The sequence below is a fragment of the Orycteropus afer genome, unplaced genomic scaffold (genome assembly GCF_000298275.1).
Source record: "Orycteropus afer afer isolate SDZICR_OR568_19922 unplaced genomic scaffold, OryAfe1.0 scaffold00022, whole genome shotgun sequence".
Classification (NCBI taxonomy): Eukaryota; Metazoa; Chordata; class Mammalia; order Tubulidentata; family Orycteropodidae; genus Orycteropus; species Orycteropus afer.
In genome coordinates, this window is record NW_006921609.1 from 12,355,646 (window position 1) to 12,380,183 (window position 24,538).

Here is a 24,538-nt window from a genome sequence, read left to right on the forward strand (position 1 = left end):
TTTTTTTTTTTTTATTTCCCCTTCCCCCAGAAATAGCCTGTGAAATATCTTAATAATAATCTCAGAATACTTAATTGGGGTCAGAATATTTACATATTTTTGGTATTTAATATGAACTATGAGTCGGGGCGACTCTCGGCACATAACAACAACAACAACAATTACTAATTGGGTCTATTTACATAGTAAAACTGAATCTACTAAGGTATTTCTCCACTGTATTTCAAAGGGATTTTTTTTCTTCCTTCTTTGAAATTAATTGGGCAATAGTTACGTGCCCCAGTTAAAACCAAAAAAACCAAACCCATTGCCATCAGGTCAATTCTGACTCAAAGCGACTCTCATTGAGTTTCCAAGGCTGTAAATCTTTACAAAAGTAGATTGCCTCATCTCGGTCCTGCAGAGCAGCTGGTGGGTGTGAACTGCCAACCTTTTGGATAGCAGCCAAATGCCTTTCCCATTACGCTACAAGAGCTCCTTAGGTTGCCCAGATAGTGGTATCAAAATTATTTCCCATTGTTAAAGGATTTTGTTCTGATAGTTCAGTGGTTCTCAAAGTGTGGTTCCTGGGCAATCAGTATGTGCATCATCTGAAACCTTGTTGGAACTACAGACCCTCAAGCCTCAACTCAGATCCCAATGGAGATGGGTCCAGCGTTTGTTTTAACTTGCCTTCCAGGTGATGCTGATGCTCCAGGTTTACAACCACTGTTACAGTGCACTTTACTAAATCAAAGATTTGAAGGATGTAGTTTACTTCTGAAAGCAGAACATCACTTTTTTTCCTGAGGCACACAGTTCTTTTAACTAATATTTTAAAGATCCAGAATATTAAAATATTAGATCAAAATGGAAGGTTTCCTCATCTCTTTTTTAGTACACTGTGTCTTCAGGTTGAAAAGGCACTGAAGTCTAGGGTTTAATGATAAACTACATTAAAGTTTTCTTCTTTACTAGGAGGTGAAGGAAATTAGTAAAATAGGAGTGGAGACTTTATTATTTGTTTCAACCTATTTCCCACAGGGTTCTAGAGAAAGGGTTAATTATTTCTTACTTGTAAAATTCTCTGAGCAAGATATAATTCAAAGTAGTATTTTTATGCTATGAAAAGCACCACACAGCCATAAAATATTATTATAATTACAATGTAGTTCCGTGATAGTAACTAGGGTGCTATTATAGCAGAGAAGGGTGCTTTAAAGGAATCAAGTGAAATAAAGTTACCATGTGACTTTGTAACATTGCTGACATGATGACAGTTAAGGGAGGAGGGAGTGCCACTCTGCTATTGTTCTCTAAGCGGTAATGTGATTAATTTTCCATTATGATAAAGGGCCTGTAAGTAAAGAACATGTCTAAGGAGAAAGAAAAAGCACAACAACAATTTTGAAGACATGAACCTGGTTATATTTTACCTTACCTGGATCTAATTGCTTCCAGTGCTTCTGAATTTAATGAGTAAATTAAATTATTAAATTGAAATAAAAGAGAGATATAGTTTTAAATCAAGAAATTATGGTATACCTAAATCACATATCTTATTAAGATCACTTGTATCTGTGTGGGTAGAAATAGTCAGTGTTTATGTGTAGCTGCAATGCAAGGTGGGGAGATAACAGAATGGGGAAGACTTCTGATGTGATTAAGTCCGGCAGACATCCATGATCATTCAATAACTATGCCAGTCACTAAATCTTAACTCATAAAATAACTTCTCAGTGAAAGGGTCAAAAAAAGATTAATGAAAAGTTATTTGTGATCTGGCTTGTTCCAGTCGAGAGATTATAGAGAGCACAAGTTATGTTCTCTTAACAGATATTTAATAGGAAAACTCATGTTTTGTGTCTGAATGTCAGCATCATTTTTTGACACCATACTGTCAGAAGCTTTACATTCTGCAAAGCACTTGTTTTCAGAGAGGACCTTTCAGTGTGAGCTTTTGTTTTCTAAACATATTAAGTACATAGAATCTAGAGATATCTTTTCAATAAGATAGCAAATACTTGTACTATAATTAACATCAACTTTTTTTTTTTTTTTTTTTTTTGCTAAGTCAAGTAAAAGTTCTGCTATTTATTGTTTTTGTTAAAGATGAAAAAATATGGAACTGAAGAAAAATCATCAGGTCAAATTATGGCTCCTAATTATTTATTTCCCAATTTCAGTTAGTACACATAATTGACATTGTGGCTGAGATATGTGCTTACAAATACTTTTAGAAGAGACATGCACTGTGGCCGGGAAAATAAGAGAAAACAAGATTAGGAAAATAAATCATTTTAAATTGGATTTCCTTCCTAAAATCAAGTACTTGGAGAAAAATAATATCAACTTACACTGAAGTGTACCAGTTAGAAAAGCTGAGTTGAGTATGTGTGAAATTCAGTGTTTATTAAAAATGTAGTGGACTTGGATGTCTATAACTTACCTTTTTTCTTGATGAATACATTGAATACAAACCACTGCTTGGAATGATAGAGTAGTACTTAACCTCTACATTATTTTTCCCCTTTCCCCCTCTCTTCCCCATTATCCAAAAGCAGCTGCATTACCCTGTGTCAAATACTGGAGTATTGCTTAGAATTTATTATATTGGTACATTTTATTAATAGTTTAAGTTTTTCAGTAAAATGTATCTCTGTGAACTTGAGGGATTCTTTCACTTCTCTTTTCCACTCTGGTTAGCTCTGACATAATTCAGTCCCCTGTGCCCCTTATTTCCATACTCCTGTACTAAAACAGGTCCAGGAGCAAGAAAACCATGTCTGCTAGTTGGACAAGGGACTGGACAAATTCCTAAACACCAGATTTTATATATGTCCCCATTTCCTGCTTGGGAGAAACCTTCAATATAGCAAAATGCCAGCATCTTTTTTTTTTTTTCCTTTTTTTAAAAAGCCCTAGTATCCCAGTGGTTAAGAGTTTGACTGCTAACTCAAAGGTCAGTGGTTTGAACCCACTAACCACTCACAGAGGAGGCAGTCTACTTCTATAAAGTTTTACAGCCTTGGAAACTATAGGACAGTTCTCCTCTGCTCTATAAGGTTGCTATGAGTTAGAACTGACTGTAGGGCAACAGTTGTTTTTTGATATAAGAAAATGATCTTTTAAAGACATTTTAGAACCCATGCTGTCTTCTTTATTAAGGAAATAATGTTTGTATTCAAAAGGTCTTTTCACAGCAATTCATGTGTATTTTAATGGGGGTGAGAATTTATAAACACTCTTGCAAATATTTTTTTAGTGAAGATTAATATCATCTTTCAAATCATATCCTAGCATTGTGATATGTATATGACATGTGTGTGCATCATACATATATATATATATATATATATATGAAACAACATTCCTTGGATATATTTTTAGTCACAAGGATTTTTTCCCTGTAATTATTTCTAATGGTGTAATATTAGCTTATGTAAAATAAATTGGAATTTTGCTATAAATTTTAAAAATTGTAATGATGTCTACCTGCAGATATCAGCCCACCAGCACAAGGAGTGGATCACAGACAAGTACAGAAAGAACTAGGAGATGTCACTGTTCGTCTTCATACTCCAGTTGTATTAACTCCCACCACAGTTCAAGTCACTTGGACAGTAAGTTTCAAAAGCTGTATAAATGATAGATAGTTTCTTTTATTTTCTTTGAAGAAAAATACACACCAAAAAATTGAAAAATAAAATCTTTACCATATAAAATCAATGACAAGAAAAATATATAATACAGTAAGAGAATGTGATTCAAACAGTCTTTTGAATTTTAAGAGCTTTATTAAGATATGAGGAGCTCTGGTAGTGTAGTGCCTAAGGCATTTGACTGCTAACCAGAAGGCTGGCAGTTCAAACCCACCAGCCACTCCTTGGAAAGAAGGTTGGGCAATCTACTTCTGTAGTGATACCACTTCGCAAACCCAAGGAGGGGTCACTATGAGTCAGATCTGACTTGACAGCAGTGTGTATTAAGATATGATTAACATATCATAAATAAAAATTGCAAAATTCAAGTTGTTATTATTATTTTACTAATTTTAGAGTTCTGCAACCATCTCTGTAAATTAAGAACATTATCATCACCCTAAAATGAAACCTTATGTCCATTAACAATCAATCCCCATTCCCTGTATCCTTGCCTTAAGATACAAATCTACTGTCTCTATATAACTTTACTTATTCTGGACCTTTCATATAAATGGAATATAATTTGGGATCTTCTGTGTGTCATTTCTTTCACTCGGTATAATGTTTCTGAATTTGATGCATGTTGTAGTATTTTTATAGCCAAATTGTATTCCATTTTGTGGATACATAACATTCTAGCTATCCATTCCTTATTTGATGTGCATTGGGTTGTTTCCACTTTGGGGCTATAATTAACAGTCATGTACATGTCTCTATATGGAGATAGGTTTTAATTTCTCTTGGTTGTATAGCTAGGATCATATGGTAAATCATTATTTAACATTTTGAGGAACTGCCAAAATATTTTCCAAAGTGGTTGTACCACTGTGTGTTCCCACCAGAAATGTTTGAAAGTTCCATTTTGCCCACATCCTCACAGAAAATTGTTCTTGTTTTTCTTTTTGATTGTAGCCCCTCTAGTGGGTGTGAAGTGGTATCTCAGTGTGGCTTTGATTTGCATTTTGTAGGAGCTCTGGTAGCATGGTGCCTAAGGCACTGGACTGCTAACCAGAAGGCTGGCGGTTCAAACCCACCAGCCACTCCTCAGAAGGAAGGTTGGGCATTCCTACTTCTGTAGTGATACTGCCTCGGAAACCCAAGGAGGGGTCGCTATGAGTCGGGGCCGACTCGATGGCAAATAACAACAACAACAACAGTGATACTGTGCATCTTTTCATGTGCTTATTGCTCATTTGACCATCTTTTTTAGAGAAATGTCTACTCAGATTATTTGCCCATTTTAAAATGAACTTATTTGTCTTAATATTGAACTATAAGAAGTCTTTATATATTCTGGGTGTAATTTCTTTATGAGATAAATGCTTTGCAAGTATTTTCTCCCAATCCATATGTTGATTTCCTATTTTCTTGATGACATGATTTGAAACTCAAACATTTACAGCTTTAATCAAGTTATCTTCTGAATTAAAGTCAATAATACATTTTTTTAAGTAGACTAAAACTTATAGAATAGCATCAGAACTTGTATATAATTTTTTTTCATATGTACTCAAAGAATTAGGTCAGAGTAAGAAATAAGTAGATATTTTCCGATATGCTACAAATGCTCAAGTGGCATGCATCATTAAATATGTCAATCTGACCACTGTTATTTCAAAATTCAAAATGTTTTCTTCAGTGGCTAGTGCAGTGAAAACAATGTATAGTTTGGAAATAGCCATATTAGTCTTATTAGAATATACGAATACTTGTATGTGTTTATGTGAAGGGGGCCAAATGTGATATTCTTCTTTGTGCCTGATATCATTAGTCCCAACTTCTCATTTAAGCCGACGTACTCCCCATTATAATGTGTAAAAGTACACAAGGAAATGTATTAGGATGAGAGAAAAACATATTGTCTTTAAGATCTCCATAAATGTGGCAGATCTTATACATTGTCTAAGTAATTTGAGTTAGGGACATCTGAAAGATTTTTGCTAAAACTTTAATGTTGGTTATTTAGAATATATTTATAATTAATATATATTATCATTAGTAGTAGTAGTGTTAGTATTTTATTGTCATGGAAGTAAAAAGAAGAGGATAGATAAAATGATCTTATTCCCTTCTGGAGTCCAAAGTCCAAATTTCTTTAGGACACTAAATATTTTACCCACATCCCTGAACTTCTTCAGCAAAAGAGATAGAGAAAGGAAAACTTGTTATTTTTAATATGTTCTTAAGTTATGTTTGGTGTATACAACATAATGAAATGAATTAGTCAGATTTTTTTTGTTGTTGTGAAACAATAAAACACTGATTAAATGGTTTATAACGATCACAAACCACACATTAATAACTTCATTGAACAACTCCAATCCAAAAATCATTTCTGGAGGACCAGTTGTTTTGGTTCTGTAGTGCTGCTTTAACAGAAAAATGCCACAAATGTGTGGCTTTCACAAATAAGAATTTAGCCTCTTACAGTTTAAGAGGCTAGAAATCTGAGTTCAAAGTGCCAGCTCCAGGGGCTGGGTGAAGGCCCCTTGAACTTGAGCTTCATCTCTGCCTCTTGCTCCCAGCCCACTGAAGCTGGAAGCTTCTCTTAACTCAGGGAGCTGCTGGCTGCTGAGGCGACAAACCCAAGGTTGACAAGTAATATGGCACAGTCCCAAGATTATCAAACAACATGGCAGGCCACTAGTTCAAGTCCAAAAATAGTCCCAGGATCAGTAGGACTAGTATGACAGGCTACTGAATGAAGACTCAGCTAAATGCTAGTTGCAGGCATGCAAAAAAGCTCAATACCTTTCTCAAAGCATCTTCTTCGTATATACTGAAGCAGACCACATCCCGAAGACAGCTACTCACATGCTCATAGTAGAGTCCACTATGGAGCTGATCACCAGTCTCATCATGGTGAATAACTACATCCAGCTGCCCAGCCACTCAAAACCAGGCCCAGCCAAGTTGACACACAACCTTAACTACACAATTCCACCCCTTGTCAACTTGGGACCTATACATATCTCTTTCATTGGATGGCCCAAGTCTCATAGGCTACCTGAGTGATGACCTCACCCCTTGGCCTGGCAGACCCCATTCCTCTGCCTATTAGGCATGGCAGCCCTGTCCCCTCACTTTGGGGCAGCATGTATGACCCCATCCTATTGACCCTTGTGAAGGAAGCACCACACTCCAGGGCCAAATTAGTGAAGGCCTGACTCCTGGAAACCTGGAGGTTATGATGGTTCCACCCCCAGAAGCCATGGCCTACCCCTTTGAAGTTGAGGCAGTTCTGGTTCCCATTTCCTTGGTCTCTCAGCTTCTGCCAATTAAGGCCTGAAGGCAGCCCATTTCAAAAGGTCTTTCATCTTTCTGCTGCATGGCCTGGCAGACCTGCTACTCCATCTCATGCCAGTCTCTTCTACCAATTAATGCTCAGAAAAGCAACAGACTTTGCCAGGAAGTTGCCTGCCCAATGGCATCCAGCTTTCTCCTCCATAGGCTAGTAAGCCTGTCACTCTCAGCTCTGCTGCTGCCATCTCTCTGCTACTGCCTCTTCTGGTCTCTGTGCAGGGGTCTCAGGTCCAAGAATGAACTCCACTCCTGTTTCCACATTTTAGGTATCTGTCAGAGCAGCACCCGACTCTCTTGGTACCAAATTCCATTTTTGTTCTCAATTGCTGCTCTAACAGACATACCACAAATGGGTGGCTTTAACAAATAGGGATTTATTCTCTTACAGTTTAGGAGGCCAGAAGTTCAAGTTCAAAGTGCCAACTCCAGAGGCTGGGTGAAGAGCCCTTGAACTTGCGTTTCAGCTTTGCCTCTTGATCCAAGCCCACCGAACCTGGAGGCTTCTCTTAACTCTGGCAGCTGCTGGCTGCTGAGGCTGGCAAACCTAAGGTCAACTAGTAAAATGACATAGTCCCAAGATTACCAAATAACATGGCACCTCACTACTCCAAGTCCAGAAACAGATCCAAGATCAGCAGGGCCAGCATGGCAGGCTGCTGATTGAAGACTCAGCTAAATGCAGGTTCCAAGCATGCCAAAAAGCTCAAGACCTTTCTCATAGTATCTTCTTGTATACTGGAAGCAGAACACATTCCTAAGACAACTACTCAGCTGCTCATAGTAGAGTCCACCACGGAGTTGATTACCAGTCTCATCATGGTGAATATCTACATTCAGCTGCCCTGCCACTCAAAACCAGGCCCAGCCAAGTTAACACATTAACCTTAACTATGACATCAGTTATATTCTAGATATGGCGATGTCCTACATAAAGAACACAAATCTAGTTGAGAGAGACATGGAAATTCATAATGGAAATACACAGGGGTAAGAACAGTAACAGATACACACACACACACACACACACACAAAAGAGAAGTTTCAGTGAAAGAGGAAGTGTTTAACTCTATCCTACAAAACTCTATCTTCTATTAAAAAAAAATAAAAACTACATCTGTATGGGGAAATATGGTACCATTATTGTGTTAGGGTGAGTGAATTTTAAATAATATTTAAAGCTGTTTAGTTCAATTCTATAATGTTATAAAAGGAAGTCACTGCAGATAGGTTGAACACTGTCTCCAGTATCGCAAATCATTGTGTAGGTAAAGATGGGATTACAATTTCCTTATATCACAAGTACTTTCTTTTTTCCAGTTTAAAGATAACTGTGAGTAAATTGTAGATTAAATATTTAGTACAAAGGAAAAGCGGTTAGTGGCAAAATTTTGAAATGTGATCCTGAGTAGAACATTTTGCTACTCCTTAAAATGGACATCACATATCAATCAAATTTTGAGCATGTAAGTGAAAAACTGAGTAATAAAATGAATAAATTAATAGTAAGAGTAGAATGTTGTAAGAGTAATTATGAATACGCAGTGTTTCATTTTTCTAATAACATTTTTAATATAATTTTACACACACTTATTCTGTGTTTTGTAATGGTTTCTATTCTTCTTTTCCCATGAAGTAAACATAATTGTCTCATCATTTTTGTGCTGCCACAGTAGGGACATTATCTGCCACCTCTCTCATCTTTCAGTAGTTTTGACTAAACTCAAAATTAACAAAGCAAAAGAAATAGTTGCATTTTTAATAGCAGATTTTCCCTTCTTTCTCAATGAAGAAAGTCTGTTCTGCTCTGTTGGGAGTTTTAAAAGGGCTTCATTTAGGCTCCTTCTTCTATATATGAGAAGTATTTGTGTAAGTCTCAAAGTCATCGCATTATATGAAGTTAATTAATTTAAATACCACTGAGTTTAAAAGTCAGTAAAATTAGATAAAAATTCCATGTCAGTAGACTGGGAGTTCTTCCTGGTCATATCCATCTCTACATCCCAAGACGCTTGTCACTACTAATTTTCATAGCTATCTCCTCCTGGGCCTGTGACTTCTTTGACTCCTCATCTTTCCTTTCTTTTTCCCAGAGCAGCAGAATGTCTGTTAGCATTTTTTTTTTTTCCAGTAACTGTGTGTTGAATAATCAAATCAGTCATTTTCTTACATTTTGTTTTTTGTTTAGCTTAAAAACAAAAAGAGATTCAATTATATCACAGTATATTGTCTCTCAGGTGTTTGTAGTTACACATGTGCTAATATGTGTATTTGAGAAAGGTCAATTGGTTGGGACATCCCATCTCTGTCAAAAACTATGGCTCTCAAAATTTACAAAGTGCTTTCACTTACGTGAGCTCATTTAATTTTTCCTGTGTCCTTAGAAGAGGTGTTATTTGACAGACTAAGTAAGCTGAGGTGTACTAAGTTTAGGAAACTGAGATATAACTCAAATTGAGACCTTACTGCTGAAAGTCTGAAGCTTTTTTTCACAATTTCATATCTTCCTTTTGATGACTCTTCTTTATTCATGTTCCAGAAATATACCTATTTTTAAAAGAGTCATATAAAGCAAAATCCTCCTCCCTATAATCAGAATGTTAATGTAACAAGTAACAAGCATATGGTTTAACTTCAAAATGAGTGCCTGTCAAAATGAGCTCCAAAAGTCAAGGGTGTCAAATGCATAGCCAATAAAAATCCCACTTTTTTTTTTTTTTAAAAAGGTAATGTTCAACATATTCATCTTTGCTTCCACCTGTAACAACAAATTTCCTCCATAAAAAATAAATTAAAACTGCACAAAATCAAGTTAAACTGTTTAGTTATTAAGTAAGTTATTATTATAAGCTGGTTAAAGGCAGTATACACTGAAGTGGGGAAGGCAATGTTGTGTAGCAAACATAAGCTTCATAAGGTCCCTGAAACACTTAATTAATGAAAACCAAACATGGATAAAACCAATTTACCCTGATTTACAGACTCCCTTCATCTGGAAACAGCTGCTTAATGTTCTTCTTAAAAACACAGCTTGTTTCTTTCAGTATTAACAAGCTATTATTGTGAGTTATGTCTTTCTTTCAGTATATAAATTCACTTAAAGTGAATGCAGAGAAGTTTATAAAATGCAAGCTTAATGTTGTTTTAACATATGTTGCAAGGATCTTTCTGAATATTGACAGTTTTGATGAAAGGCATCTCTTGTTGGTTTTCATAAATTTAACTTTTTTTGCTTCTTGGTTACTTTGTTTTGGAATGTCAGAACAACTCCTTCTTTTCAAAGACTGTGACAGTGGGTACAACAAATTGGTAGCGTGGGTGAGGATTCAAAAAGTATAAGCTTCTGCATCACATCTTGGCTCACTTTTTCTTGACTTACTCTCACACAAGTATAGAACTGATTCCAGAAAATCTCTGAGGTTTAGAAACTATCAAGTGGGCAAAGAAAATCCTACTTATTGAGACTCCACTGGGAAATTGAAATTATCTATGTATAGAAATGCACTCATTCCCCCACCAACTTAATGGAGTCTTCTGGCTTAGCTACTCCAAACTTAGAAAATCGTCCCTTTGTTCTATATTTTTATTGAAGTTCAGTATTTTTAACTTTTTGAAATTGAAAAAAAACACAATATATAACAATGCTGTAACTAAAGAAGAAATGTTCAGAATTGATATATAAAGAATACCTTTATTTATAATATGCTGACAGTTGGATAAAGACCTTTTTTGAAAGCTAAAATAAGTAGCTCTCTCCTTCATCACATTCTCTAATTCCCGTTTCTCCTCAGTCTTTCCAGAAAGAGTGCATTCCATCTCTTCTCCGTTGATTTTTACACTTTACGTGACAGTTAAAGACTTCTTACAATATGGCTATTAAAGTACAATATGAAATGTTAATTGGAAAAAGTACTGTTATAGTTTACATTTAAATCAAGCATTTCTAGAACATGTCAAGACATTAAACACTGTTGAAAAGCTACAAACCATTTTCCCTCTGAAGATGAAATGACAGTACAACTTAAGCAACAACTGTTTAATAAAAGTGCAACTCCAACAAAGAGTGTTCATTTTTCATCATACGTGTGTATGTATTTGAATTTTATGCAATTTTTGTCAAAGTGAAAAAAAATATTTTTCAGAAACTCTAATTTTTTATTGTTGTAAAAACAACAATGACATTTGCCAATGAACTCTATTTGGTATTAGGAGCTCTGGTGGCATAGTGCCTGAGGCATTTGGCTGCTAACCAGAAGGCTGGTGGCTCAAACCCTCCAGCCACTCCTCGGAAGGAAGATTGGGCAATCTACTTCCATAGTGATACTGTCTCGAAATCCCAAGAAGAGGTTGCTATGAGTTGGATCTGACTCTGCAGTAGGGAGTTTGGTTTTGTTTTTGGTTTCTATTTGATATTAGTTTTAGATTCAAAATCTGAGATCTTTGTTAAATTAATAATCTGTACCTTAAATAAAGAAATCAATTAAGTTGTCAATAATGTCAATCCAAGGATTATTGAATGAGGCAGAGGTTGGCAAATTAATAAAAGTCTTTTAATATTTGTTAATGGGTGTCCAGGTTGAATGTGCATCTTGAAATATTCTCTAGCTCCATGACTTTTAATCTCTCTAATATACATTCTCCAGCTACAGAGATTTCATAATATTGCCCCTAATCTTCTCTATCCTGGAATAATCCTACTCTTCTTGCACATCTCTTTTGGTTATTTCTTCAGGGAAATTTTATCAGCCCTTCCTGACTCAGTCACATACTCTCCATGGTAGGCTTTCTTAGCTCCTTGTACGTTGATCCTAACATTGGCTTATATTTATTTGTTATGATTGTAACTTGATCATGGTTTGGAGGATTATTGGATAAGGGTCATGTTCTGCTTATATTCTAAGCACTCTGAGGGCAAATAATGACTCTATTTTAATTACTCATTTTATCACTAGAGCTTAGTAAAATTTCCAACATCTATTAGTAGGAACTCAAAAAGTATATTTTAAGAGTGTAACATTATTAGTGAATAGACAAAGAATAAGAATGGAAATTCTTGACAAAATGCATATTGTGCATAAAGCCACAAAAACAGATATTTGTTGAGCACAGGGAAAAAGAAAGTAGATCTGAAATACATAGGTAAATAGATCGTTAGGCAAACCGACACACAGTTAGATTGCTGTTGTTGAGTCAGATTCATCGTGACCGTATGTATAACACAATGAAGTACTTCCTAGTCCTGCGTCATTCTTACGATTGCCATCAGATTTCAGATCGTTGTTGAACATATTGGGCTAACCTATCTCATTGAGGGTCTCCTTCACCCTTGTTGGCCCTCTTTTTCACCAACCATGATGTTCTACTCATGTGATGTCCCCCTATGTCCTTCTAGTAATTAATTCCTCCTGATAATGTGTCCAAAGCAAGCAAGTCACACAGTGTTCTGTTGTGACATATAAAGTTTCATTGTCTGATGTTCAGAATTAGAGCATCAGGCCTTTTTTCATAGTCTGTCTTATTCTGGGAGCCTCAATAAATCTGTCCACCATGGGTGATATAGCTTGTGTTTGAAATACTGGTGGCATAACTTCCAGCAATGCAGCAACAGGGAAGTCACCACAGTCTGAGAAACTGACAGATGGGTAGTGGAGATGAGAAATAAAGGTGGGGAAATTGGCAAGACTAGGCCTAGGATTAGAAGCTCTGGTAGCATAGTGCCTAAGGCACTTGACTGCTAACCAGAAGGCTGGCGGTTCAAACCCACCAGCCACTCCTCGGAAGGAAGGTTGGGCAATCCTACTTCCCTAGTGATACTGCCTCGGAAACCCAAGGAGGGGTCGCTGTGAGTCAGGGCCGACTCGACGGCAAATAACAACAATAACAACAGGCCTAGGATTTTAATCACTTAAGTAGGTGTCTTGGATACCATAGGTACTTTATATAGAAGAAAGAGATGTTCCACTCTCGGTTTTGGAAATAACTTTGGGTCTATATGAACTCAGAATCAGATATTTATTACAAGGAGGAAGATGAGTTAGAAAGCCAGGTGCCATTTGGATGATAGTTCGTGAGGAATGAAATTGGGACAAGAGAAAAGATGATGAAATATTTTCATTTGTTTTCAAAGGTTCTTTGTTGTCTTTCAGGTGGATCGCCAGCCCCAGTTTATTCAAGGCTACCGGATTATGTATCGTCAGACTTCTGGCCTGCAGGCTACGCTAACATGGCAGAATTTAGATGCCAAAGTCCCAACTGAAAGAAATGCAGTTTTAGTCAATCTGAAAAAGGGAGTGACTTATGAAATTAAAGTTCGACCATATTTTAATGAGTTCCAGGGAATGGATAGTGAATCTAAAATAGTTCGTACTACTGAAGAAGGTCAGTGTTTAGATTTCTAACATAAACCAAACTATATCATAATAAATCTATTTCTGCTGCAATACTAGTTTATCATCATCATACTTAGAAGCATAGAAAAAGGTAATCTAAAAATGAATTAAGGAAGGGTGATTTTCTCATTTTATTCTGAGAAATACATATACTGTGATAGCTTTTTAAAAAATGCATTCAAATAATTTAAATTCTTCTTAAGTAAATATTTGCCCCAAATTCATGTTTGTCTCTAGACTGGAATTTGATTATAATATTTTCCAATATTTTTTATGTGACTTATAGCTCATTTAGCTTAGTTAAATGACCAGCTACAGGAAATACAAGAACATAGGCTGTTAATTGTGACTTCTTGTTCTTTGGCATTTCAAGGGTGACATTTTCTTTTATAGTCCCACATAGAATTTCTCTGTGGTTTTTGACAGCCTGACCCATAATTTCAACCCAAAAAGCTACTTGCGTATTTGCAGTAGTTTTCTTCTTAGAGAAGTTTTTTTTTTTTTTTTTTTTTTAATTTTTCCTCACCTTTGGAACTTTTCTTGACTATAGATAGTTTAAGGTATAATGGACATGAGATTAATGTAGGTTTCAACTAGCCCATTCCCTATTGTCTCCTTCACTAAAGGGAGGGTTTATGATACATGATACCATCAAAATAACCAAAGTTAGATGCCAAATATGATATCATAAGTTTCTTCTTTTTCTGCTCTTGCTTTGGAACCCTGTGGGTTCTGCTCTGTCCTGTAGGGTCACTATCAGTCAGAATTGACTCAATGGCAGTGTGTTTGGTTTTAGTTTTGGTTTTTCTGCTTTTGTACATATTTTATATGAAAAATTCATTAAAATACTTTTCTCTAAACATATAAAATGTGATGTAAGAGCAGCAGTAATTTAAACAAAATTTATGTAGATATCTCATGCTGACATGTAATTATCCTGATTTGACTAAAAGCTTTTCAAATATATGTTTCTTATAAAATATTTTCTTCACATAGTTTACAGTGTAAAATATTTGCATGAGCAGAAGTTATTATTTAAAGGCATCATTAGTCTTGGGAGCTCTGATGGCGTAGTACCTAAGGCATTTGACTGCTAACCAGAAGGCTGATGGTTCAAACACACCAGCCACTCCTCGGAAGGAAGATTAGGCTATCTACTTCCATAGAGATACCACCTTGGAAACCCAAGGAGGGGTCGCTATGTGTCTGAAATGACTTGACAGCAGTGAGTTTGGTGTGAGTTTCATTAGTCTACTTGTAGGATGTGTAAAGAATAAGGAAAAATAACAAAAAGTTAATAATACTTCTTTATTTACCATATAATTTTCCTTGATGCTGCAAAATTGTAGTGCTCATAAGTGGGGTGGACACATTTAATATAGAAGTTTACATTCGAAGCATACTTCCCAAAATCCATTTCACTGCAGCTAGGTTCTTCCTCTGGATCAGACATTTGTCACCATTCAGTATGCGTTCATTTCCAGCTTCTGTGGCCTTGTGAAGGTAACAAATGGAACTCAGCTGGCCTATATCTGGGGATGATGAGCGGTGCTTTGGGTTCTTTCACATCTGTAGAAAGCAGTTGAGTGCTGGCATAATTGACCTGTCAGGAAGCAGGAACGGTGTTCTCTCCAAGCCAGCAGCCAGGCAAATGAGAAACCAGTTTTGAAAAGTATTATTTTTCAATGTATTCTACTTAATAACTGCAGAGCTGGTAGACAAGTGGTTGAATTTATGTCATCATGCCATATTTTGGAGCAATATTATTAGAGAAATAGTAAAAGAGCAATGTTGTGTCCTATCTCGGTGCAAACATGGCCAGGCCTCAATGAAGTATGTCCTTAAGACAAATTTACCAAACATAGGAATCCTTACTGACAGGCTCTTAAAATTTTTCTTAGAATTCCACTTTATGAATTTTAAAAGTACTAAACTATATAGAGCTTTAAAGCATTGACCTTTTTCTAGGAAAAGCCTTTAATACTACAAAATTCTTTGATATTTTAACTGTCAAGGAGGATTTTATATAGTCTTCTGAGTTTCCTTTTCCTACATTTGGTTTAAATCCAGAGATTTACTGAGAAGAATTTTTTTTTTTTTGAAAAATGACTATTTCTCAGCTCTCAGATGCACTATATTGGAAATGCTGCGATCTAAAATTAGAAATAGTTTCTCACTCATCTTTTCATCTTGTGGTTGTAGTTAGTTATGGAGGAAACTATAAAAGAAAAGAATTATTGTGAGAAATTAAAATGTGCTCATTTCACATTTGACCCAACATAAACTGTTATCATTTATATCATCAGATTTATTTGCCCATCTATATAAAGTAAGTTTTAAATCTTAAATTAGTGGTTGAATTATCACATTCAATCATTTTGCCCAATATGAAAATAAAACAATTTTTCTTCTCTGTGTGTGGAAATTAAAGCTGTTTTTAATTTTTTATTAATTAAATAAATCATGAAGCAATAATAATAATTAAACAAAAAGCTGTTAATAATGCCACCATGAAAAGATAATTACTGTTAAAATTTTGAAATATATCCTCTTAAAATATGTTTTATAGCAGTGTTTTTTCACAAAGACAACCCGTCAGAGTTGAAGGAACTGAAGTTCTAGAATCATATAGACTTGGGTTCAAATCCTGCCTTGCTTTTTGACCTTGTGAAGTCTGTTCAAGTAACCATCTGTTTCTGCACCTGCAAAAGTGAGATAAGCATTGTCTCTACTTTGTGAGGTTATTGTGAGAATCAAGTGAGGCACTTAGCTAAGTGCTGGGATATAGAAATCACTCATGAGAATTTACTATTGGCTGTTACATTTACTAATGAGTGCATATTACCACAGCTGTTGCATTTGCTTTAAATCTCTCCATTATATTTTAAAGACATTTTTTCAAAAGTGTCACAATTGAACACTGTATGCAAATTCAGAACTACTGGAAGTCGGAAGCTCATTCATCCTCTCTTGATATTCATATTCTGTAAGCAGCAGTAATCCACCCCATGACTTACCATTTGTGTTTATTCTAATTGCTCCCTCTGCAGCCCCAAGTGCCCCTCCACAGTCTGTCACTGTGCTGACAGTCGGAAGCCACAATAGCACAAGCATTAGTGTTTCTTGGGATCCTCCTCCTCCAGATCATCAGAATGGAATTATCCAAGAATACAAGGTAGGCTCACAGATGAGGATTCCCAGAGACTTCCCAGTGTTACTTGGCTGAGACTTTTCTCTGATGGCCCTCTTAGGGAATTTAAATGTAAAGTGATTATTTACTTGACAATGATAATGTCTTGCATGACATGTAATAAAACAAATGTGTATGGCATTAGACCCGAACTCCAAGGTCACATCTATATAAGGCAAACTCACATCTATATAAGGATAATTAAATCACAACAGTAAAATGGTTTCTTTGCAATGTGATTCCAGAACCTTGGAGTCAGGTGAGCAGTGGAGCTCTCATCCCAAGAAGTGCATTTCCCTTTGTTACTGGAGTTTGGTGTAAGAGGCTTTAGGGAAGTGGTTTTTAAACTGTGTTTTCAGAAAAGGGTGCTTCAGGGTTTAGAGGATGCAGTGGGGAGGGGTGGGACAGACATGGGTAGGGCAATGGTGGAAGACCAGGCATGGCCTGTTCTAACTCTTAAGTTTTGTTTTTATCTATTTATTGAGATTCTGTATAAAATTTCACTTGAAAAAAGTGAACAATTTAATAAACAAAGTTGGAGAAAGCTGACAAAAAAAATAGTTGAGTATCTAATTTTTCAACTGGTGAATTTGCTACTATTCAGAAGCATTATATATTTGTTGTATCATTGCCATCATTTAATGTCTACTTAAGATGCAGAATGTCTAATTTTGCACAATGAGATTTTTGTTTGTGATGTGATTAGATCGTGTGAGTATTAAACACCTCAATAAGCCTTGTAAAAATTTGAAACTATGATTTTTTTGCTATTAATAAATATTTATAGAATTCCAAGAATAACATACTAGATAGATCTAATGGAATAGACATTTAGACACACCACTTCATCCAGCAATTCATAATTGGTATCTGAAATACAGCTGAATAATCTCAATCAAAATTAATCATTGGAGATTATATTTTGTTATCTTAAAAAAATGATCAATTTTAAAATAGAATTTTCTAGAAATAAAAATCAGCTTGTTGAAGCCAATGGCCATGGTATTAATAAGCATTTTTTTTTAAATCCCCATCACATTATTTAAAATAAACACATTTATGAAATATAAGAATAAGTGTTTTCACCTCCAACATCTCAACAAAAAAAGACAAATAATCCAATTAAAAATGAGCAGAAGACATGAATAGACACTTCATCAAATAGGATATTCAGGTAGCCAGTATACATGAAGAAATCCTCACGATCATTAGTCATTAGAGAGATGCAAATCAAAACAGCAATGAGACACCATCTTGCCCCAGCATTAGTAGCTAAGTTCACAAGACAGAAAATAACATATGCTGGTCAGGATGTAGACTCTCCTACATAGCTGGTGGGACTGTAAAATGATACAACCACTGTGGAAAGCAGTATGGTGATTCCTTAAAAAGTTGGAATTAGAAATACCATTTGACCCAGTCATTCCATTACTAGGTATTTCTCCTAAAGACATGACAGCCAGGACAAGAACAGATGTATGCATACCCATGTTCATTGTAGCACTATTTACAATAGCCGAAAGATGGAAACAACATAGGTGCCTATCAACAGAAGAATGGAAAACCAAACTATGGTACATACAAACAATGGAATATTATGCAACACTAAAGAATAATTTAGAATCTGCAAAACCCCACATAACATGGATGAACTTGGAGGATATTATGCTAAGTGAAATAGGTCAACCACAGAAGGACAAATATTGTATTAATCCATTATTATAAAAAGTCAAGGACAGGTTTCTATATGGAAGGAAATTTTCTTTGTTGGTTACTAAGAGTGGGAGGGGAAGTAAAGGGAGGGAACACTGTTAGATAGATTTGGATGAAGAGAAGGGCAATGTACCAAATGTGAATGATCAGCACAGTGGCTTTGAGAGAGAAGAAGTCATAGAGAGATGCGTGGAAGGTACAGACAACAAAAATGAACTGTTTTGCACATACAGTACTATGATATCAGTGATGGCAAACACTGATATACGAGTAGATAGATGGGTGGATAGGCTGAACTATTAGTATGACTATGGAGGGGGTAGTGTGCCCAAGACCATATACAGGGTTAGCAAACAATATTTGTGCAAGTGTAATTGTATGTTGTATAAGAATTCCCAGGTATATAGTAGAGCTGACAAGGGACAAAGTTGTAGTCACTTCTTGCCCAGAGCCAGCTACCTAGAGGGAGCAAGTAGTTAACCTGTGTGCTCGGGACCATAGTCCCAGGGTACATCAAGCTCAGTTGGCATAGCATACCACCATTATTCCACCATTACTCATTGTTAGTAATGACTGGGATCTTAAAAGCTTGCAAGGAGCCATCTAGATGCAACAATGGGTCTCTCCTCATCCGGAGCAAAAAACAAATGAAGAAAACCAAAGATGCATGGAAACAATTAGTCCAAGCAACTGGTACACCATGTGATCCTCAGCCTTATGACTATGAGACCAGAAGAACTAGATGCTGCTCAACTACCACTGTCAACCACTCAGAGGGGGATCTATGTAGAGCATCCTGGATAGAGTGGGTGAACAATGTGGAACAAAACTCAAAATAATTAAAAAGAAAAAAGGACCAGTTTTGCTTGTCTGATAGAGCCTGCTTGAACCACTGAGACTATGGCCCCTACATGCCCTTCAGATCTGGAATTGAACCCACACCTGTGGCTTTCAGCCATACAAAACACAGGCATATGAGCTGAACATTTACCATCAGTAGATATACTCCTTGGAGAGAACAATCATGGGAGAATAGAAGGGCTGTGTATGCACAGGGAGACAGCTCAGGGAGCAGGAGTACATGGGAGGGAAGGACATAGGGAAGAGGTAACTATGGGGAGTAAGTGGGAGGAGAACTGTTGCATTGTGGGAAATTGTAGTCAATGTCATGAGACAAAGTATATGTAAGCTGTTGTATGGAAAGTGAATTTGCTCTGTAAACTTTCACCCAAATCACAATAAAAAAATAATATTTTTTAAAAAAAGAAATATTTTCAAATAGAAAAATTATATAGATCTTAAAGTTTTACAAGTGTAAGAGCAGTTTTAAAAGCAAAGAATTGAATTATCCACTATACTCTGTGTGTGTGTGCATGATATGTTTTAATGAAGTTAGTAATATATTTTTGTACAATCTGTGACTAAACATCCTATACTCCCATTTAGTTAAATATTGATGTATTTTTACATAAGTAGTAAAGTTGTTCAGTCATTAGAGACTATCATGTTTGGGAGCAAAGTGTGTGTTTGGGTGAAACCTCAATATCTTCCATCAGAGACATAGATGTTGTTGTTGTTGTTGTTATGTGCCGTCGAGTCAGCCCTGACTCATAGCGACCCCTCCTTGGGTTTCCGAGGCAGTATCACTACGGAAGTAGGATTGCCCAACCTTCCTTCCGAGAGACATAGATAGCATAGTGAAAATAATGAAAACATATTGAAAAACAATGAAAACATATTCAGAGAATTATTTTATAGAAAAAGTTTCAAGAATGCACTCATTTCAGAAATAAACTGTGTGTGTTCCTGCATGAAATGATACATAATATGAATATTAATATGTACAAAATGGAATTCTTTTAGAACACATTTTATAGTAACAGATTTCCATATCTCTGAGAAAATATGCCCCAAAATTTGATTTCTATATTAAGCAAAGGCCTATTTTCCAAAAATTAGTGTTTAAAGACTTTTTACCACTTTGTCCTCATGCATGTGTATGTGTATATACATATGTTTTGATCAATATTAAGCTTCATTACTGCCAATGTACATATTGGCTTTAATTTCATCTCAGTCAATACCTATAACTTAGGTCAATTAATCTTGTTAACTACTTCTGTGTAAGTTAATATTTTCTTAAATGAAATATAAATTACTTAGTTGTATCTCTATATACCTTAGATATTATAACTTTTAATCACCATATTTTTATAGATTATATGCATAGTAAATCTTGATAAGTTAACTAGAGGAAATTGTATGTGTTAATCCATACCAAAATGCTATTTGCAACCAAAATCCACTTTCTAAAAGTGTTGAAACAATCATTTTGCTTTCTAAATTACTCATTTGGGGCATTCAGTGCTGGCAAGATTTAAATGAACATGGTTTGGTTTTATAATCCCTTATTGTCATTACTTTAATGCATATATATATACACATAAAAATATGTAAGGTACATAAAAAAATAAACTTTAGAATTGGACTTTAGGAAAACCATTTGCAAACATGTATACAGCTTCTTCCAGTGATATATCAGACAGTGTTTCACTGCTATTCACAAGGTTTTAATTGGCCAATATTTTCACATGTGGATGGCCTCATTCTTCTTCCCAGTCTGTCTTAGTCTAGAAGCTCTGCTGAAACTTATCCACCATGGGTGACCCTGTAGGTATTTGAAACACCAGTGACATAGTCTCCAGCCTCATAACAACGCATAAGCCACCAAAGTACAACAGATTGACAGACAAGTGGTAGACAACAGAAACAACAACAAAAATACAACTCTAGAAAATAGATTGTTCACCATTAAAAAAAAATCAATTATAATAGTATGATTACCAGAAAGGATAATTTCATATTATTTTGTTATTAACTTTCTGCAGATTTGGTGTTTGGGGAATGAAACTCGATTCCATATCAACAAAACTGTGGATGCGACCATTCGGTCTGTTATAATTGGTGGATTATTCCCAGGTATTCAATATCGCGTAGAAGTTGCAGCTAGTACAAGTGCAGGAGTTGGAGTAAAAAGTGAGCCACAGACAATAATAATTGGTGAGTACTAATTTACATGGTCTATGCCTTAGAATTAGTCAAGTGACAAAGAGAATTGCTTTGTAACTGATAGTACTTAAGAATGATAGCAGACACTCCTCACATAGGAAAAAGGGTTAATGGATTAGGATTTCATACAAAAGTCTTAGTACAATATCTTGTCTTCTTAAGAGTCCCACAAACTTCTTAAAATTATAATAGCTAAGAGTTTAAATACTGAAAATTAGTTTGAAAATTATTTTAATCAATAGCTTCATTAGTGATTTTGATGCCATTGAAATGTAATAGAAAATGAGAGAGCCACTAAAGATTGTTCATTGTTTCCAATCCATATGCTTCCTCTTAGCCAGAAAAATTAAAATATCAACTAGAAACAAGACAGAGAAACTTTGTAATCCAAATTTACTATTCCAAAGAAGAAATCCCTATTACATTTATTATCATTATTGTATAAAATCCTTCCCTTTCACCATGTTTGTGTGTTCTTGAAATTTCATGTAAATGGAATCATATAGTATATCATATTTTATATCTAGCTTCTTTCACTTTTTGAAGTCCATTCATGTATGTATTATGGATGGATACTAATATTTTTTATTACTGAGATATATTCATCTGTGTGAATATAAAATATTTTGTTTATCCAATTTTTTATTGAGAAGATGAACATTCTTGTGTGAGTCTTTTTGAGGACATATATTTTTGTTTCACTTGGACAAATACCTAGAAGTACAATTTGTAGGTAAAAGAGTTGATATAGTTTGAATTTATTAGAAAATGCTCAACAGTTTTCCAAATTCTTATATAACTTTATACACTCAGTAGCAAAACACACAACTTCCAGTTTTTCTACATCATCACCACCATCAAAGATATTGCCAGTCTTTGTAAATTTAGCCATTCTCCCCACCTCCACTCCACTGCCATTGAGTTGATTGACTCATAGCAGTGCTTAGGAAAGGGTACAACTGCCCCATAGTGTTTCCAAGGCTAAAAATCTTATACAGAAGCAGAATGCCTCTTCATTCTCCTGAGGAGCAACTGGTGTTTTCAAACCACCAACTTTTGGTTAGCAGTTGAATGCTTTAACCACTGTGGCACTGGAGTTCCTTGCTATTCTCTCACTGTCATAGAGTCGATTCAAACTTGTAGCAAGCCCCATTGGATTTCTAAGGTTGTAAATCTTTATAGAAGTAGACTACCTTATCTTTCTTCTACAGAGTGGCTGTTAAGTTTGAGCTGCTGACCTTCTAGTTAGCAGCCAAATGCCTTAACCACTACACCACCAGAGCTATTCTAATAGGTGTAAGGTGGTGTCTTATTGTGGTTTTAGTTAGTATTTTGCATGATGGCTAATACTGTAGAGCAACTTTACATGAGCATATTGGCCATTTTCTTTTGTGAGTTATCCAAATCTTCTGTCTTTTAAAAATTGTGTTATTAGTCTATTTTGATTAATATGAGTTATTTATGCATTCTGGATATAAGTTCTTTGTCATATAATGTATTGCAAATATTTTCTCTCCATCTATATCTTCCTTATTTACTTTCTTACTAGTGTCTATTGATTAGCAGCAGATTTGTATTTTAATAAATACAATTTATCGTATTTTTCTTTTATGTTTAGTACTGTGTAAGAAATGATTGTCTAACTCCAGATAAAGATATTTTCTTATTTTCTCTTGTAGAAGCTTTATAATTTAGCTTTTATGCTTAGGTCTATAATTTATCTTAAAGCAACTGCATATGGTTTGAGGGTTGTGACTGATTTTTTTTTTCATTTGTGTATCCAATTATACAGTCACTATTTATTTAAAAGTCTTTACTTTCTTCAATTAACCATATGAATGGTTAATCCATTTCTGGATTCCCTATGTTATTTGATTTGTGTATATGTCTATCCTTATGCCATACCATACTGTCTTGGTTTCTGTAGCTTATAGGAAGCCTCGAACTCAAGTGGTATAAATACTTCGTCACTTTCTTCTGCAAAATTGTTTTGACTATTCTACATTCTCTCTTTTCCCATATACTTTTCAAAGTAGCTTTTCAGTCTCTACCAAAACAATTTGGAATTTTGACTGGGAAATTCATTGAATCTATACATTGAATTGGAAAGAGTCAATATTTCATTTGTGACTCTTTCTCTCTTCTTCTTGTTATGTGCCGTCAAGTTGGACATGACTCATAGCGAACCCTCCTTGGGTTTCCGAGGTGGTATCACTACAGAAGTAGATTGCCCAACCTTCCTTCCAAGGAGTGGCTATTGGCTTTGAACAGCCAGCCTTCTGGTTAGCAGCCTTAGGCACTACGCTACCAGAGCTCCTGCTTTCTCTCTAAGAACATGATATACCTCTTACTGAGTTGAAATGTCCTTTAATTTATCTAATACTTTTTAGTTTTCAGTATAATATCTTGAAAAATGCTTTTTATATTATTTTTTTTCTGAGTACTTGATGTTTCTGACTCTATTATGGGAGCTCTGGTAGTGCAATGTATAAGACATTTGACTGCTAACCAGAAAGCTGGAAGTTCAAACGCACCAGCCACTCCTCAGAAGGAAGATTGGGCAATCTACTTCTGTAGAGATACTGCCTCAGAAACCCAAGGACTCTATTATAATTGAATTTTTAAAATTTTCTTTTTACTTAATTTATGTTATATATAAAAATTTAATTTTATATATTATATTTGTGACCCTACTAACTTCACTTAGTTTTAATACTTTTCAAATGCTTTTCTGAATATTTTCAGATAATCATGTTTTCTACTTTTTGAACTAACATGGTAAAATCTGAATATCATTCAAAGTTAAATCAACCTTGCATTTCTGGGATAAATCCCACTTGATCATTATGTACTATCTTTTTACAGATTTTTCTGTATCTAGTTTATAACACTTGCTAAAGAATTTTACATCTATGTTCATGAGGAATTTTGATCTGTAGTTTTCTTCTAATATATTTGTCAGGGTTTGGTTTTACAGTTATAGTGGCTTTAAAAATGAGTTGGGAAGTGTTCCTTTCCCCTGTATACACTGCTGTCAAGTTGGCCCCTGACTTATGGCAGCCTGATGTTTGACAGAGCAAAACTGCTCCAAAAGATTTTCTTGTTGTTGTTGTTATGTGCCGTCGAGTCAAACCCGACTCATAGCGACCCCTCCTTGGGTTTCCGAGGCAGTATCACTACAGAAGTAGGATTGC

At 35.3% G+C, this 24,538-nt stretch overlaps 1 protein-coding gene across 1 annotated transcript in view; it reads left to right on the forward strand.

Moving 5' to 3' along the window:
* The window catches only part of ROBO2 (roundabout guidance receptor 2), a 933,205-nt gene that overhangs the window by 813,342 nt on the left and 95,325 nt on the right, over positions 1-24,538 (forward strand). The window contains exons 14-17 of the mRNA XM_007934915.1: positions 3,481-3,602; positions 13,130-13,361; positions 16,423-16,547; positions 21,164-21,335. Coding sequence (XP_007933106.1) covers positions 3,481-3,602; positions 13,130-13,361; positions 16,423-16,547; positions 21,164-21,335 — 651 coding nt within the window. The remainder of the gene's footprint in view (positions 1-3,480; positions 3,603-13,129; positions 13,362-16,422; positions 16,548-21,163; positions 21,336-24,538) is intronic.